General features: G+C 24.7%; 1 protein-coding gene across 1 annotated transcript; it reads right to left on the minus strand.

Annotated features, from left to right (window-relative positions):
- Positions 1-13,074: 13,074 nt before the first annotated feature.
- Positions 13,075-14,267, minus strand: LOC112592924. Its single transcript, XM_025337085.1, has 3 exons — positions 14,152-14,267; positions 13,353-13,720; positions 13,075-13,241 (listed from the first exon to the last, which is right to left on the minus strand). The coding sequence occupies exons 1-3, from the start codon at positions 14,265-14,267 to the stop codon at positions 13,075-13,077; spliced, it is 651 nt and encodes a 216-aa protein (XP_025192870.1).
- Positions 14,268-15,362: the final 1,095 nt, after the last annotated feature.

Raw genomic sequence — 15,362 nt, forward strand, 5'->3', positions numbered from 1 at the left:
TATCTAATGCAAGATGTAAATAGGTTAGATAGCAGATTGTGTAGTAGTTGTAAAAAAAAAATATATATATATTTTTCATTATCTTTATTTTGAACCTAGTTATTAACTATTAAAAAAAATAAAAAGCAAAATATAAGATAAAAAAAGTATCTTGCTCCGTATATTATCCGTATCTAAGACTCACTATAATTTTAGTCATTAGTTTGAAATGTGTGCAAAGTCGTAAACTTTGAAATTAAAAGGAAAATCTCTTAATCTGTTATCGTATGAATAAAAGATATTTTAATATATTTTAGAAAATAGTTTGAAAATTAATTTTTCTTGTAAGTACTTAATTATCTTTTTTACTTATATTATTTTATTTTAAAAATTATTGAAAATATCGAAATTTTATACGTATAACAGTTTATTTTTCTTTTCGAATTGTATATTAGTTTACATACAGTCAGAACTTTAATATCAGAGCTAATAAAATAATAATAATAATAATAATAATAATAAAAATTGTTTAAAAAATGTGTAATTGGTATAATTAAAAAAATATTACTATACATAAATTTCAAAAACACCTTTTCGAATAAATAACAAATACTTTGTAAAAACCGTAAAGAAATATTGAAAGTCTGTGGCCATTGCAACAGCTATATGTTACATAATGTGTTACGGATCCAAGAATTTAATAACAATTATTATAGGACTATTAGGGAATCCAAAATTACTTTGATGTTTGTAAACCATAATGGAGAGAAGTGCTTACAAAACGGGATTTAAACTAAACGTAGGAATATAATAAATTGATCGTAGTTAGTTTAATGTCATATAATATTGTGTAATCGAATTCGATTTCAAACCATATTATGAAAGAAAAATTCACAAAAAAATCTTTTAACATGGAACCATTACTGGTATTTGGTAACCGCAATAATCATAAACTTTTAATATCATACTATAATGTTTCATACACTGTCGTTTGGCCACTCGAATAGCCTGTGTACATAGACGACGCTGCCTTCAATCAGTTCATACAATACTACCAGTTATAAGGGTTGAAGAGATTTGTGGTATCAAATTCCTTCACACTAAGTGTTTTTTTTTTTACGATTTGGACTGAATAAATTTCTATCATAAATTTACTTGGTTAACTTTTGAATAACGGTGTATTTTGATTTTAATCTTTAATGATTAATATATCATTGATTTTCATTAACAATAGTCTATTGTTTTGTGTTATTTATATTTAATTTGTTATTAATACAATAAATTAACTGCTAAAATGTTTGTTACTATTCAATGACGAAATGTAATATTTTATTTATTTAAATACATTTTATGGGTCACAAAATTAAATTGATAACTTGCAACTCTCGAGTTTTGAATTCACGTTGACTGCAGAAGAATCTCAGTGTTAAAAATATGTTTTCTAAAAATTACTTCAAATTGCATAAGTTAATAATACTAAATGATTTGATTCAGATATAATAACCTATATTGAAGTGCGAAAAATGTGGTAAAATGAGAATATTTTAATACGACAAAATATTCTAATCAGAATTTCAAATATCATGTGCATATTATGCCCATACAGTGGCGATGTAAACTACATTTTTATCAATGTATTATAATTTGTTCAACTCGGTAGTAAAAAAAAAAAAAAAAAATTTAAAAACAAGAGAAAATGTGTGAAATTCACAACCTCGCTCGTGACATTAAAAAGTTACGGTAAAAACCGATTGGGAAAGCTAATTATTATTCACATCATATACAGCATGAGGGCTGTTGTATGTGGCTTTTTTTTTATTTCTTTCGGCTGCATTACTATAATAATTATCTCGCATGGATTCCAAAAGCTAGCAGACTACTTTATGACAATATATTATACAATAATGTAATATATTATTATGTCCGTTGGTTTATCTTTGTCAGGTCTTTACGACGGAGATACATTACATTAAAGGAGCTACTCATAGCGTCGTATCTACACACACCTTTATGGCTATATTGTAAGTACATACTCACACACGTGTACGTCTATTTAAGTGTATTATGTGTGTATATTATTACATTAAATTCTTTTATCGTATACGGTTCGTTTAAGTCCTTTATTGTGGTAGTTATTTAATTTCCATTGGATTGTTTCGTTCACTGACACCGACGACGACAAATACGATCAAAATAGACTTGTGTGATCGTATGTCGAAACCTAATGACATTGTCCTCACTTGATTAATACGTGCCGATTTGTTTTATTTTTATAAGAAAAAAACAGAAAATATATAAAATTTATACTCATAACGTGTGGAGGTCTAATTTATCGAATGATACTAAACTATTACAATAATAAGAAAAAATGAGATGTGGGAGAAGTGACCCGCTGATCACATTTTTTCTTATAGTATTGCAGATTTCAATTTCAATTTTTTTAAATTTTTTCTTCGTTACTATGAAAATTTTTTGCCCATTCAAAAATAAAATTTAGTTCCACTGTAATTAAATAACTGTTTATTAATAATAATATATTAGGTAGGTATATAGTTATTATTTTTTTCAATTAGTGAAAATGTTATGTTTTCAAATTTTTATTTGTACCGATAAAAATATCGTTATATAAACGATGTCATAATATAGACTGTAATGTCTATTATTGTTTAATATTTTTTCGACTGGCGAAGCAGTGATAAGCACAGGAAATGACATCGACAAAAATGTAATATAATATAATTGAATAGACGCGCCAATTGCCTGCAAGCGCACCAAACGTAGTAATCTTAATCGGAAATCATAAAAATAACGTCCTGTTTTTATTTTAAAAAAAAATGTATGGACACTCTAGTATAGTAAAATAATAGTTTTTGTATACAAATGATTTTCTTTTTACGCAATTATTAGAAAATACCACAGAACTAACGAAGGGTACATTATTATTAATAGTTATTTTGTTTTGATCACTTTTCGAAACGACCTCGTCTTCGTTAATATTGTTTTCGACGGCTGCGTGTTCGTGAAATAACTGTGGCGTAATGCACAATCATTTGCTGCAAATCACAATAATATAAGGGAAATAAAATTTCAAATTGATGTACATCAATAATATACATGTATAAATACGTTATATTAACAGATCAACTAAATTTACCAATTGTACGAACCTAAACTAAAAACATGATTTTTTTCACTGAAGATAATCGTCTGATTTGTCGTTTTTTTCGGTTGCAGCCAAAACTGGAACCAAATTAAAAATAACTTGTATATGCTAATACATAAATAGTTTATGCTTATAAATTGTGTTCAACGTTTGTAACAGTGAGAATGCATTAATCATAAACTTTAAAGGAGATTTTCGTGTTAAAAGAAAATAATGCTAGGACGTAAAATAATTGGTAGCCGGTAGGTAAAACTAAGAAAAAATAATTATACAATATCTTAAGGTCTAATTTTAAGCTGATCATATTGCTCTACATGGTATACAGTATTGACACTGAACATTTATTGGTAAAATTAGTTTTTTATACGGTATGACCAATAAAAATAGAAATTATTATTTCAAATGATTTATAAAATATCCGTAGTAGAGTATATAATTTTCGCTCAGAACCGTCTACCGTATTACCGTATGCAATTATTTATCACTAGATTAAAATTGAATTTAACACATCCAATTTATTTATTTACTCAACGATGTGTTGCACTCAAAATTTACTATATAGCAGAGTTACTTCCTTGGTTTTTGAATCTTAAATTAAGTAAAATCTGGATAATGGCGAAACGTATACTAAATTCTTTGCATGGAATTAGTGTTAGGTTTATGTAATAATGAAAACGCTACAACTTAAAATGATTAAACATTTGTATTTTACTTTAATTAGAAAGAAAAGTTGTTTGTTTTTATGAGGCTTTGTTTACCTTTATTGGGTGATAGAGGAATACTGCTTTCTTAGGTACTTTTAAATAATCCTATCAGATTGAACAAAAAAAACCGTGTACCTTTTCAGAATGCATAATATTATTGAAATTAAATAAGTTTAAAAAATTTAGTGCGATTGAATAATTTATTTTCTATTAAAAATAAAGAATAATTGTTATTATTATTTATATTTTTGTTTCACAAAACAATATTATGTATTAATGTAAATAGATTCTTCTGGATTACGAAACATTTTGTTAAAGCCAGTGTTCGGAATGGACTGGAACGCACCGAAACAGCGTTCCGGTTCATCGTGTTATTATTTGCTTCCGTTCCAGCTCGTCATTTTGGCTCTTGCTGCTTTCATTCAAATTCGTTAAAACATGAATGATAATCTGTGAAAACATTTAGTAATTGAATAAAAAAAGAAAAATAATTTCAATGAGTTGTTTGATTTTTAATCATTATTATAGGTAATACACTATTGACTATTGAGTACCTAAGTATTGTGACAATAACGGTGGACACACTAACATATTATGCTTTATTGCGATAGTTATAAATAAAAATAAAAATATACGGGTTACCGTTTCCAAAAAGACGTGCCTACAATAAATTCAATTTTTTGTGCAATACTCCCAGAATATAGTAATCATATGTAGATTAATAATTCCGTCGATATTGAGCTACATTAATGTATTTTGATATGAAAATATATAAATTTTATATTCTCATATATTTTTTTAGTGACATACCAACTAAAAAAAATAATAATCATAACCACATTCACTGATCGGCACAAGTAGTATAAACAATATTTTGTTCAATCAAATATTTGCCAATGAAAAATAAAATAAGTTAATTTTAATTTAACCTCCTCCTTCCCTCCCCTAAAATTTGATTGTACGTAATATTGTATGTATTTAATATTCATATTTCTAAATTAAAATTATTAATTATTGCGTAATATTGATTAATGATCATTATGTAGTATTAATTTATAAGCTAAGCTATAAATAGAATAATCATAATGACTTTTTATTGACTTTTAGTTTTTTTATACAGATAACACACTCATTTATTACCCATTATACTTTAACAGGTTAATAACAATTTAATAATAATAAGTTCAAAAAGAAAATAGTATATTCATATATATTATATAATAAGGAACAATGGATAAATCTGTAAATTTTAGGTGTTGATCATAATCATCTCGTCTGTATAACATACACGACATCTCAATCATTCAGTATACAATTGTCTATCAAATAATTATTTATCAATTTGTCGGTTTCTAAATAAAATTATTAACTAGAATATCGTTCTCTTGGAATTTTTGGGATTTTCATTAGTTTCCTTAAAATTGAAGAAAACTACCGGATAACTGCTTTGACTTTAAAACGTGACAAACTTTTATTTAAGGAAAAATTTTTGCATTACTATCTAATTTTCTAATAACCACAGAGATCAATACATATTTATTAATTATTTTAGTATTTATTATAAATTGACTTTTTTTAGAAGTATATGGATACAGTATGTATAATTTTTTTAAATGTCTATCGCTTGCTGTGTCTTAAAAAATTTGTGACTTTGAAAGTCCAATATCTAGACATTAGACAATAATTATTAATTTACCAAATTTCTCAACTATTTAACTTTATTTTCAAAAAACTGGGTAGAACGTATATAAGATATTAATTTTTTACTGTTTTATAGAAGTTTGGTAAACCACCCCAGGCCCAAAACCGTCTCTGAACGCTGTAATTTATAATAATAATTGCTTTCAAATTTATAATAACCAAGTATAACATATAGACCTAAGCTTTGTATTGGTCACGATCATTGTTCACTTTTTATATTGTGCTAAACGCATTTTTTTTCTTTGTACAAATAAGTTATCATATTATTTTTTAAACACGTTTACCACACAGCAGATGTTCTAGAACCTGCACTTATAAATAAAACACCGTCTATTTTCAGCGCACAATGTATAAATAGATATAAATATGCGAAAAAATAATGTGCGCACTTGGTCGGAAAAACCATATCGTAATCTGGGAAAAGTCAAATTCGAGATATGGTCTTCCGCAGATATAATATTATATTCCGATATATTTCAATAAAATGATGACGTTATGCGGTCCGTGGTCCATGGAGAATTGATCGGCTAGCTGACACTTCATTGTATTCATGGTAATGCGTTATAAGAAGATAATAATATTATTATGGTCGACGATAAAATATTTATCCAATTCATAAATATTCCTGTGAGTTTCCTAGAAGGTGTTTGGGTACGCTATCAAATATACATTTCAAAACGAGTGATTGCTGTTTCACGGCGCAGTGCCTTTACTACAGTAACTCTTTATTGCAATATCGTTATTATTATACACAATAAACATACCGATAAAATTACATTAATATAATTGGCGAAAAGCGGTTAATTAGAACTATTAATTTATTTTTCCACATTTCATATTTTCTGTGCCACGTGTAGGGTTAAATTAATACACTATGGTGTAACTAAAACTGCAATAATTACGTGAGATATTTGTTATGTAATATGAAGAAATAAATTTCGCACGTATGAAACGACTTAATATACTTTTGAGATAAAAAGATAAAAAATAAAATAAAATAATATTATTAGTTAATTAAATCTCAAGCAAAATACAAAATACTTATTCGATTAATTTTTATAAAATAACATTAATTGTATTGGTTTTAATCGACAGATACCAATTACTCAATTACCACATAATCAATCATACTTAAATTCTGTATCATTTTTGGAAATCATAAAAATTTTCGATCTATATTATACAAATCAAATTTATTCTGTTAAGATATTTACTTATTTAAATTATAAAATAATAATTTCGTAGGTGTTATTCTTTGAAATAAAACCTTAAAACTCATATAAAATTATATTAGGACTAGAATTAGATTAGTTACAAAAATAATAATAATTTTAAACAAATAGTTTTAGACTAAACTAGTTGTTGAAAAGTATTAGTCACACGGGGATACGCGCTGTGTGTGTTTTTCTGGTTAGTTTTTTCTAATAAAATTTTCTTTTATATATTTTTTCACTCTAATATAAGTAGGTACCTAGTAGAAGCAGTTACTTATAAAGTTTCTTAGTACATATAAGTTGATAAGAGATTTTATTTTTATTTTCACTTAAGAAGCTAATTTCTAATCTTTTCATAATTTTTTTAGTATACAAGTATACAAATAAAATCAGCTCTAGGGCGTTATAACAAAAAAAAAAATCAAATTTTTTTTTATTAATTTCAATCTAATGGAGAAAAAACTTAAAAAAAAAATCTAGTATTTTTAATAATTTAAATTACTACAAGATAACATTATACATTACTATTATTTTAAGTTGTTAAAATAATATAACTTGTTTTTAAAAAAAAAAATCTATTCTCTAATATTTGGAATTCTTAGTCAAGATATAATTATTATATACGAGTTAACTATAAGACGCTGTAAAATATTCGTGCAAAATTTTGTGATAAAAGGTGCGGTCGTAAAAATATATTCACCACCTTCATGATATCCGAAAACAATTTTGTGAAATGTTGTATATGCTACAATGTTTGCGTTTCAACAATATAGAGAAATGGAATTATATCAAATATCGTAGACGAGTGCATTCAACCACTTAACATAACGTCAGATACCTGGGAGGTGTTAATAATTGTTAAAGTTCAACGCATGCATATGAAATATTTATTGGAAACATAATTTTTCTTCGAAGATCGATTCACGTAAAAATAAACTGTATTAAAGTTAATTTCTAAAGTTAAAAACTAATTTATTTTTTATATTTCTTAATTACTAATATTAGTAATAAACATGCGTATAGTATAAATAACAAAATTGAAATGTAATGTATTGTATAAATTAGTGTTTCATAGTAAATCTCTAAGTTAATTAAAAATAAATTAACATTGAACCGTTGACCCGAAATATGTAGGATGTAGGCATGTAACTGTATTTACTAAATTTTTAATTATAAGTTCTAATGAAAAGGGATCAACTTTGAAATCATCCGAGATCGACCTTTTGACCACTCTTGCTCTGTAAATGTGCGTGTGAAGTTACCTTCCCCTACCCCACATCAAGTTACAGACTCCAGACTCTTGCAAACATCTACAATTCATTTGTTATAATTTGCAATGCAATTTTCAAAATTTGAAACTTCACGGGCGTTTTATGTAGATGGCAGCTTAAATTGAACGTACACATTTCATACGCCATACGGCAAACGCTGATCGTGTGTTTTAGTCTTTTAGTTTAGTTTAAACAGTGGAAAGCGAGGGGGTTATAGTTTCAAACAAGAGGAAAAACCATATGATAAGGTTTTTATAACACTATAAGTCAATAAACAAAAAATAAATAAAAATAAAAACATCAACGTTTTAGTTTCAACGACGGTCATATTATGTTAATATCGTTATTGATAGCAATAAACCTTGTTCATAACAAATTACAGTTCAAATACCCAAAAATAATACGACCGTAAAAATGTTTTTTTTTTTTTTTTTTGGATATTTTGAAGTTAAATATAGACAATACATATAATTTATTCGTTTGATATAAATGGAAACTGTTATAATTTCCGTATGGTATAGAGATTGTAGATTATTTAATTATATTATTTAAAAAAATAATATTGTAAGTACTTTTCTTTCAACTATGTGGGGTAATATATTGTTCAATAAATTATAAAATTTATTTTAAAAGTGTATTCATATCATGTTATTATTATTTACCATATTTTTATGGGATTAAAAAGGTTTCTTTTATTTATTCGTTTATTATATTATACTACTATTTCAGAAAAAAGTCACATGTTTATTGTTTTATTTTCATTAATTTTCATACCAACTTAAAGCAACAAAATAATTTTAAAACAATTCTTATAATTTGATTAAATATTTACTGCCATTATTCTCTCATCACTTTTGCTCATTGTTCTATTCTGTAACAGATTGTAAATTATATAAATAATAAAAAAAAAAAAAAATTTAAAGGTCTTATTTTATTTATTTAGAAATTAGTGGTACGGTACTGCCTGCGACCTTCTCGTAGAAATTATATTTTAATGTCCGTACCATTATACTACTTAATAATAATATCATAGTTGATATTGACTAAACTTATTTTTAATACAGATATTTCAAATATAAAGTATAAATACGTCTGGTTATTTTTATTAGTTATTTTCAGAAAATATTTAAAGTGACGTCCTGATGATCATTAAAAAGAAAATATAACAATGAGAACCACTGCTCGTTAACTGTTTATTTATCAGATGTCTTGAACCACATATTGTATTTTATTTGTCGTATTATTATGGTTGTATATTATTTTTATTATTATATTTACTTCACTAAAGGCATATTAAATAATCGTTTAAATTTTGAGCTTCTAAAATTTTTTTTATTACTATAATATTTTTAGAAGAAACATAAGTTTAAAGTATTATAATATTAGTAAATGTCGAAAATGTTTTAAAAATAAAATGAATTTGTAAATTTTTATTTATCAAATTAATCATCATACAGAATACATCATTTTAAAATATCCACACATAAATGATACTTAAAAAATTATACAAATGATCGTTTTTTGTAAATGAAATGAAAAATTAACCTATTTCAGTTAATTTATATTGTATGTGAAAGTGAATTTGATAATTCGATTTACCTTGAATTATAATTTGAAAAAAATAATTATTGCAAAGTAAATTTTTTTGAAAATTAAATTTTAAAAAAGAATTGCAATTAAAATAATTTTGAAATATTTAACAAATATTAGTATTTTCATAAATGATATCATTTATTTAATCTTTTTCTTCTTTAGATATTATAAATTATCTAAAATACAAATCGTTAATTTTCATTTTTCTATGTAGATTTTCAGTATAATATTGAAAATATTGATAATAACCAACATATTTTTGGAATTTTCTAATATATTATGTCAAAAATACATTTTATTCTGTTGATAATGATATTCTTTTAAATAAATTTAATTTCCGTAGTATTAGGAGAACTGCTCACAAATTAATTAGTTTGTATTTAAAAGGTAGAGTAGGTACATAGATTAAAACTTAATAGTATATATTCATTGAAAAAGTCGTAATTAATTCCTTAGCGTTACATTAAAAGGGACTGTTCTACGGCCGATTTTATTTATTATATATATATATATATATATATTAATGGATTTCTCAACCAATATATTCTGGGTAAAATAATTTGTTTTGCTGATATATTGTAATTTTATTGAGAAATCATTACTTAAATTAATTGCATAAACTAGCTAAAAACAGTTTTTTGATTGTTACAACTTGATAGGACAATAATTCATTAGAAATAAACACGGATAAAAATAAATATATTCATTTGGAAAAAGAAACTATTTACTTTTAGAAAACCACAACATTTTTTTCATTCTTATTACTGAGTTAATGATAAATACGCTATTGTAAAATTTTAAATAGAGTCCGTTTATTAAAATACCTAGGATTTATTTTAATAACAAATTTTAATGAAAATTTAATACAAATTATTTACTCTTGATTTTTTGTTATACGTACAGATCACTTGAACACATTTGAAATTTTAAACTTAAAAAAAATGATGTACCAAACTCTTTTACGACTAAACATTTTTTACGGAATTTCATTTTGGGAAGGAACTTATACCATACTTATTTTAAGAATCTTGAAGTTATTTTTAATTCTTTAGTTAAATTAGTTTTTGATATCCCCTCTAGGTATTATACTTCTAATTTATATAATGAATTAAGTATTTCAACCTTCCCCCTACGATGGTTCATATGTCTTAAAAAACAAAACCTGACAATTCATTGATTGTATTGTGACCCATCCTATCTATGTCTTGCTGGTAAATTGATAATAATATAGACATAAATAGTTGTTAACTTTCCGATAAAATTTGTCATAATGTTAATTGTTAATGCACTTGTCATCACATCATCATAACTAAAAACACAAACTGTATATTACTTATTGATTAAATTTGATGTTATACAACAACATATTCTTTAAACTCTCATTTATACAAGGCTTTAAGAAATCTTAATGTTATAATTGCCCTACAACATTACAGTGACATTGCAATTGTATCAGTTTTCAAAGAATAATTACTATGATAATATAAACACGCAAATTACTTTAACTAGTATGAATCAAATATATTATGTAATCTATGTACGACGTGATGTTTTTAAGATTTAAATACTATAAAAAATTGATGATAATTATTATTTTTTTATTGTAATGAATATTCACTTGTTCAAACACAACGAATACTTAATGTATTAGAGCATATCATTAGGAATATTTTTAATATTATTATAAATGTTTTGTTGTCCATTCAAACCATTTTTTTATGTTGTCTATATTATTACTCGTCATAAATGCTTGTTTTTTATAATTTTTTTTTTTTTTAATCCTGCCGTTACGTTATTGACTATATTAGTTTTTAAAACATTTCGTATACTTTTTATAACAACTATCAATATTTAGTTGATTGACCAATTATTGTAATATTGGCAAAATAAATTGTGTAGTATTTAAATGACCCATTTATGAGTTATTTTCTTATAATTTCAGCAATAGTTAACGGTTCCATTATGTTATAAACAGCTAGTGCTTATCAGATGAAATCTGATGCTTGATTATTCAGTACACCTACATCATATATTCAAATGCATTTTTTAATATTTTAAATCTAAAAAGGTTTCTATTTGATTGATTATCATGAGTTCTTCGCGTTATAAAAATACTTAAATTAATACCTAATTTTTGTTGCGCTCTCCAATAGTAAATCGTTTTCCCAATTAATTATTTTTTTAATCTGCATAATATGATATATAATATGTATTATTTTATTTAAGTAATAGTATTCTTTTAAATTAAATATAAATAGATTTATTGTATATCATTATATAATTAATTTATCAGTAGTTATCAAATAATAATTATATTAGTTTCCAAATAACAGAATGGTGCTTATTTTTAAATTTTAAACATAATATACGTACCTTTGTATTGTTGTTAAATTTTTCATTATTATATTCTATAACCGTATTTTATTCAAATATATGGTTTTATAAAGTGCAAATAATAACATTTAAGAAAATGCTCCTTTAGTAGGAAGTCAACAATAAATAAAATGTAAAATAATAAAAAAATGACAAAACTATTCATGATAAGGTAATAATTTATAACTGGGAGTAGTATATATTCTTTAAAAATGTATATTACACGATGAAATGATGAAAATATTCTGTAAAAATATTTTTAAAGGTAATATTTAGATATTGCTTAAAGGTAATTTTTTTTTCTTTTTTTTTTTGATATTTTATTCCTTTTAATAATTATATATATATATATTATATATGTAAATAAATAAAATATGTATTAGTAAATTATACGGTTTTCAATAAAATTTTTAATTAATAATTATTATTCAAATTATTTTTCACAAAAGATTATAATTAATAATTATAATCTAATCTAATAATTTGGACTTATAATTTATAACATTAAAGGAAAAACGTCATAATCAAAATTATGAAAATTATCTAATTTCTTTAAAATTCTAATTATAACCATCTTATATTATATTATAATCTAACCTAAACTTAACCTTGAATATATTTTAATTACTTTTTGGAGATGATCAAACAATTTCGAAATTTTTAGTATGAGTTAGTGTAAATTAAAAATTAAAAATGTTTGATTAAATATTTAATTTTGAAATTAATTATGATAAGTAACCGTAGATTCTGCAGAAAATTTCATTTTTCATAAAATATATTAGAAACTTAAATCGATTGTCCTTGGCGTTTAGGTGAATTTTAATTTATTAGTTCTAATTTCCTTTTGTATTTTATACCAAAACTTTTTTTATTTTTCAACTCTACACGAATGGTATGCAATTTCTGACAAGTGCTATTTCCGGCGTATTTTTTTTTTCATACCAACTTAAATTAGCAGTATTTTAAGCAATATTACGAAACTAGTCCCAGTTAAATTTATCGTTCAATGCCTAGCAACTATCTGTATTTAAAAACAAATATAAATATACTACTACAGTGGTTTATCTTTGATAATTTTATTTAACTTTAATAAATTTGGCTGTCAATTGACCAAAGGCAACTTCAACTACTTTTCTAGCTCTTGATAGCCGTTCATTAAATATTTTTTTTTTTACATCATTGTACATTTGAGATCCTGGATATGGTCTTAGTAAATAGTTCTTTAATGGAAAAGTTTCGTCACCTATAATAACGTATGGTAATTTTTCATTTGTACCCGGTAATGCTCGATTATTTGGAATATTAAGTTAATTTTTTTCAAGAGCTTTTCCAAAATTTGAATGTGATAAAATACCTCCATCACTATTCTTTCCAAATGCACCAACATTGACAACAGTAAATTTATATTGGGCGTCAACTAATACTAGAAGAACAATTGAAAAGTCTTTTTTATAATTAAAATATAACGAGCCAGTGTTTGGAGGGGCTTCAATCATAACGTGCTTTCCGTCCAAAGCACCAATGCAATTGGGAAAATTCCAAATTTCCCAGAACTCATTTGCTATTCGCTCCCAATCTTCTTTTTGAGGAGTTTTGATACATTCTTTTTTTAGTTTTAAAATGATTGCATTGCATACTTCGATGACGATTCCTTGCACAATCGAATGACCTAATCGAAAACTGAAGGCTATCGTCTGGTACGAATCTCCAGTTGCCAAGAACCTAAAAATAATATGGAATATTATAATTTATATATATTTTTTTAGTATTTAATTTAATAGTATCCATATTAATTTTATTATTATAATAATTTCTTTTTTTTTTTAAATTAATTTATTAAAAACTAATTTAAATCCTAACCGATTTACATTTAAATTATATAATATATGATTTAATGTTCTCTAAACTTAAAAAAGTTAATAATACCTACATGAAATAAGATAATTTAAAGAACTAAAGTTATTGAAAATGTTATCAAATACTTCAAAGTAGGAATAGTTTTTTTTAAATTGGTATAACAAGACGAACATAAAGCTACAGCTTAATTCAAATATATGGTACAATCCCATACGGTACAATTATTATAAATGTTACTCATGAACTCACATAAAAATTAAATAACGATTTCTATTTAATATAATAAAACCACTTACTTCAAACATACACCTAGTTTTTCTTTAGTTGGTATTGACTCTCTAAACTGTGTATTTTGTTTGGAAATTTCATTTTTTATTTTTAGGTAAAGAGTATTAAACTGAAATCTGGACATTCGGAAGTACTTAAAAAACTTATCTTCGTGATCCTCGAGTTGGTGACATAGGGTTGCAAATTCACCTTCAGTTTTTCTTTTTTTCAAAATATCATGGACCCAAATTTTTCTTTTTCGTTCAAACTTTTGTCGAACATTCTTCGTATAGCTTTCTTTTTCTTCATCTAATAAAATTGCTACAATAGCCAAATCTGACTTTGAGAAATTTCGAAACATTTTACAATATTTTAAATACTGAACTGCACAGAACGACTACCTAGCTGCGTATAACAATCAATATTTAAGTACCTACACGGATACGCTAGTGGTTTTTGATGAGTGATCGCATATTTTGACGGTGGATGACGGACAAGTGTGAATAGTTGGACGATTTGTCGGGCCGTTACGTGCTGTGACGGTCCGTGCCATGCCGTAACAGTGTGAATCAGGCTTAAAGTGATGATTGTTTACTTGGGAAATGCAATCAGGAATAATAGATATTACAAATTTATTGGCTATTTTTAAAATCACTAAAAACCAAATGTAAACATATAGCGTATTTGTATGTAAACACCCCCGTTAAAAATAATTCCCTAGAATAAAATTATACAAATAACATTCATTTACAAACTTTGACTCTCATCCGTCTTCTATATTATATTTTCCAAAAAACGGTTAACGACACTGTCACTATCCATTTATAAAATATAAATAGTTTTAAATAAATTAAATGTGTTCTGTGAATGATTTAGAACATATTAAAATAATGTGATTATCTCATTCACCCGAAGTGTCATTAAATGCAACTGATAAACATATTAATTTTATTACTAATAATAAATAACAATAACAATTTTCTCGTAAATTAAAACAGTTTAAAAATGTTATTAACGCCTAAAAAAATATTAAATAAATTATTTTGATAAATAATTGAAGGACATGAATGCAAAAATGTGCACCGATAATACTTAGATAATTATATTTTTATTGTTATTATACATTCACGTTTTATTTATTTTTTTTTTTTTTATATTAATATAATAGTGTAGATATTTTATAGTACATACATCTATAGTTACGACTTCCGGTAATTTTTTATTACAATACTAATATAAA

Source organism: Melanaphis sacchari, unplaced genomic scaffold (assembly GCF_002803265.2).
Source record: "Melanaphis sacchari strain LSU unplaced genomic scaffold, SCAv2.0 Contig19_pilon_pilon, whole genome shotgun sequence".
Lineage (NCBI taxonomy): Eukaryota > Metazoa > Arthropoda > Insecta > Hemiptera > Aphididae > Melanaphis > Melanaphis sacchari.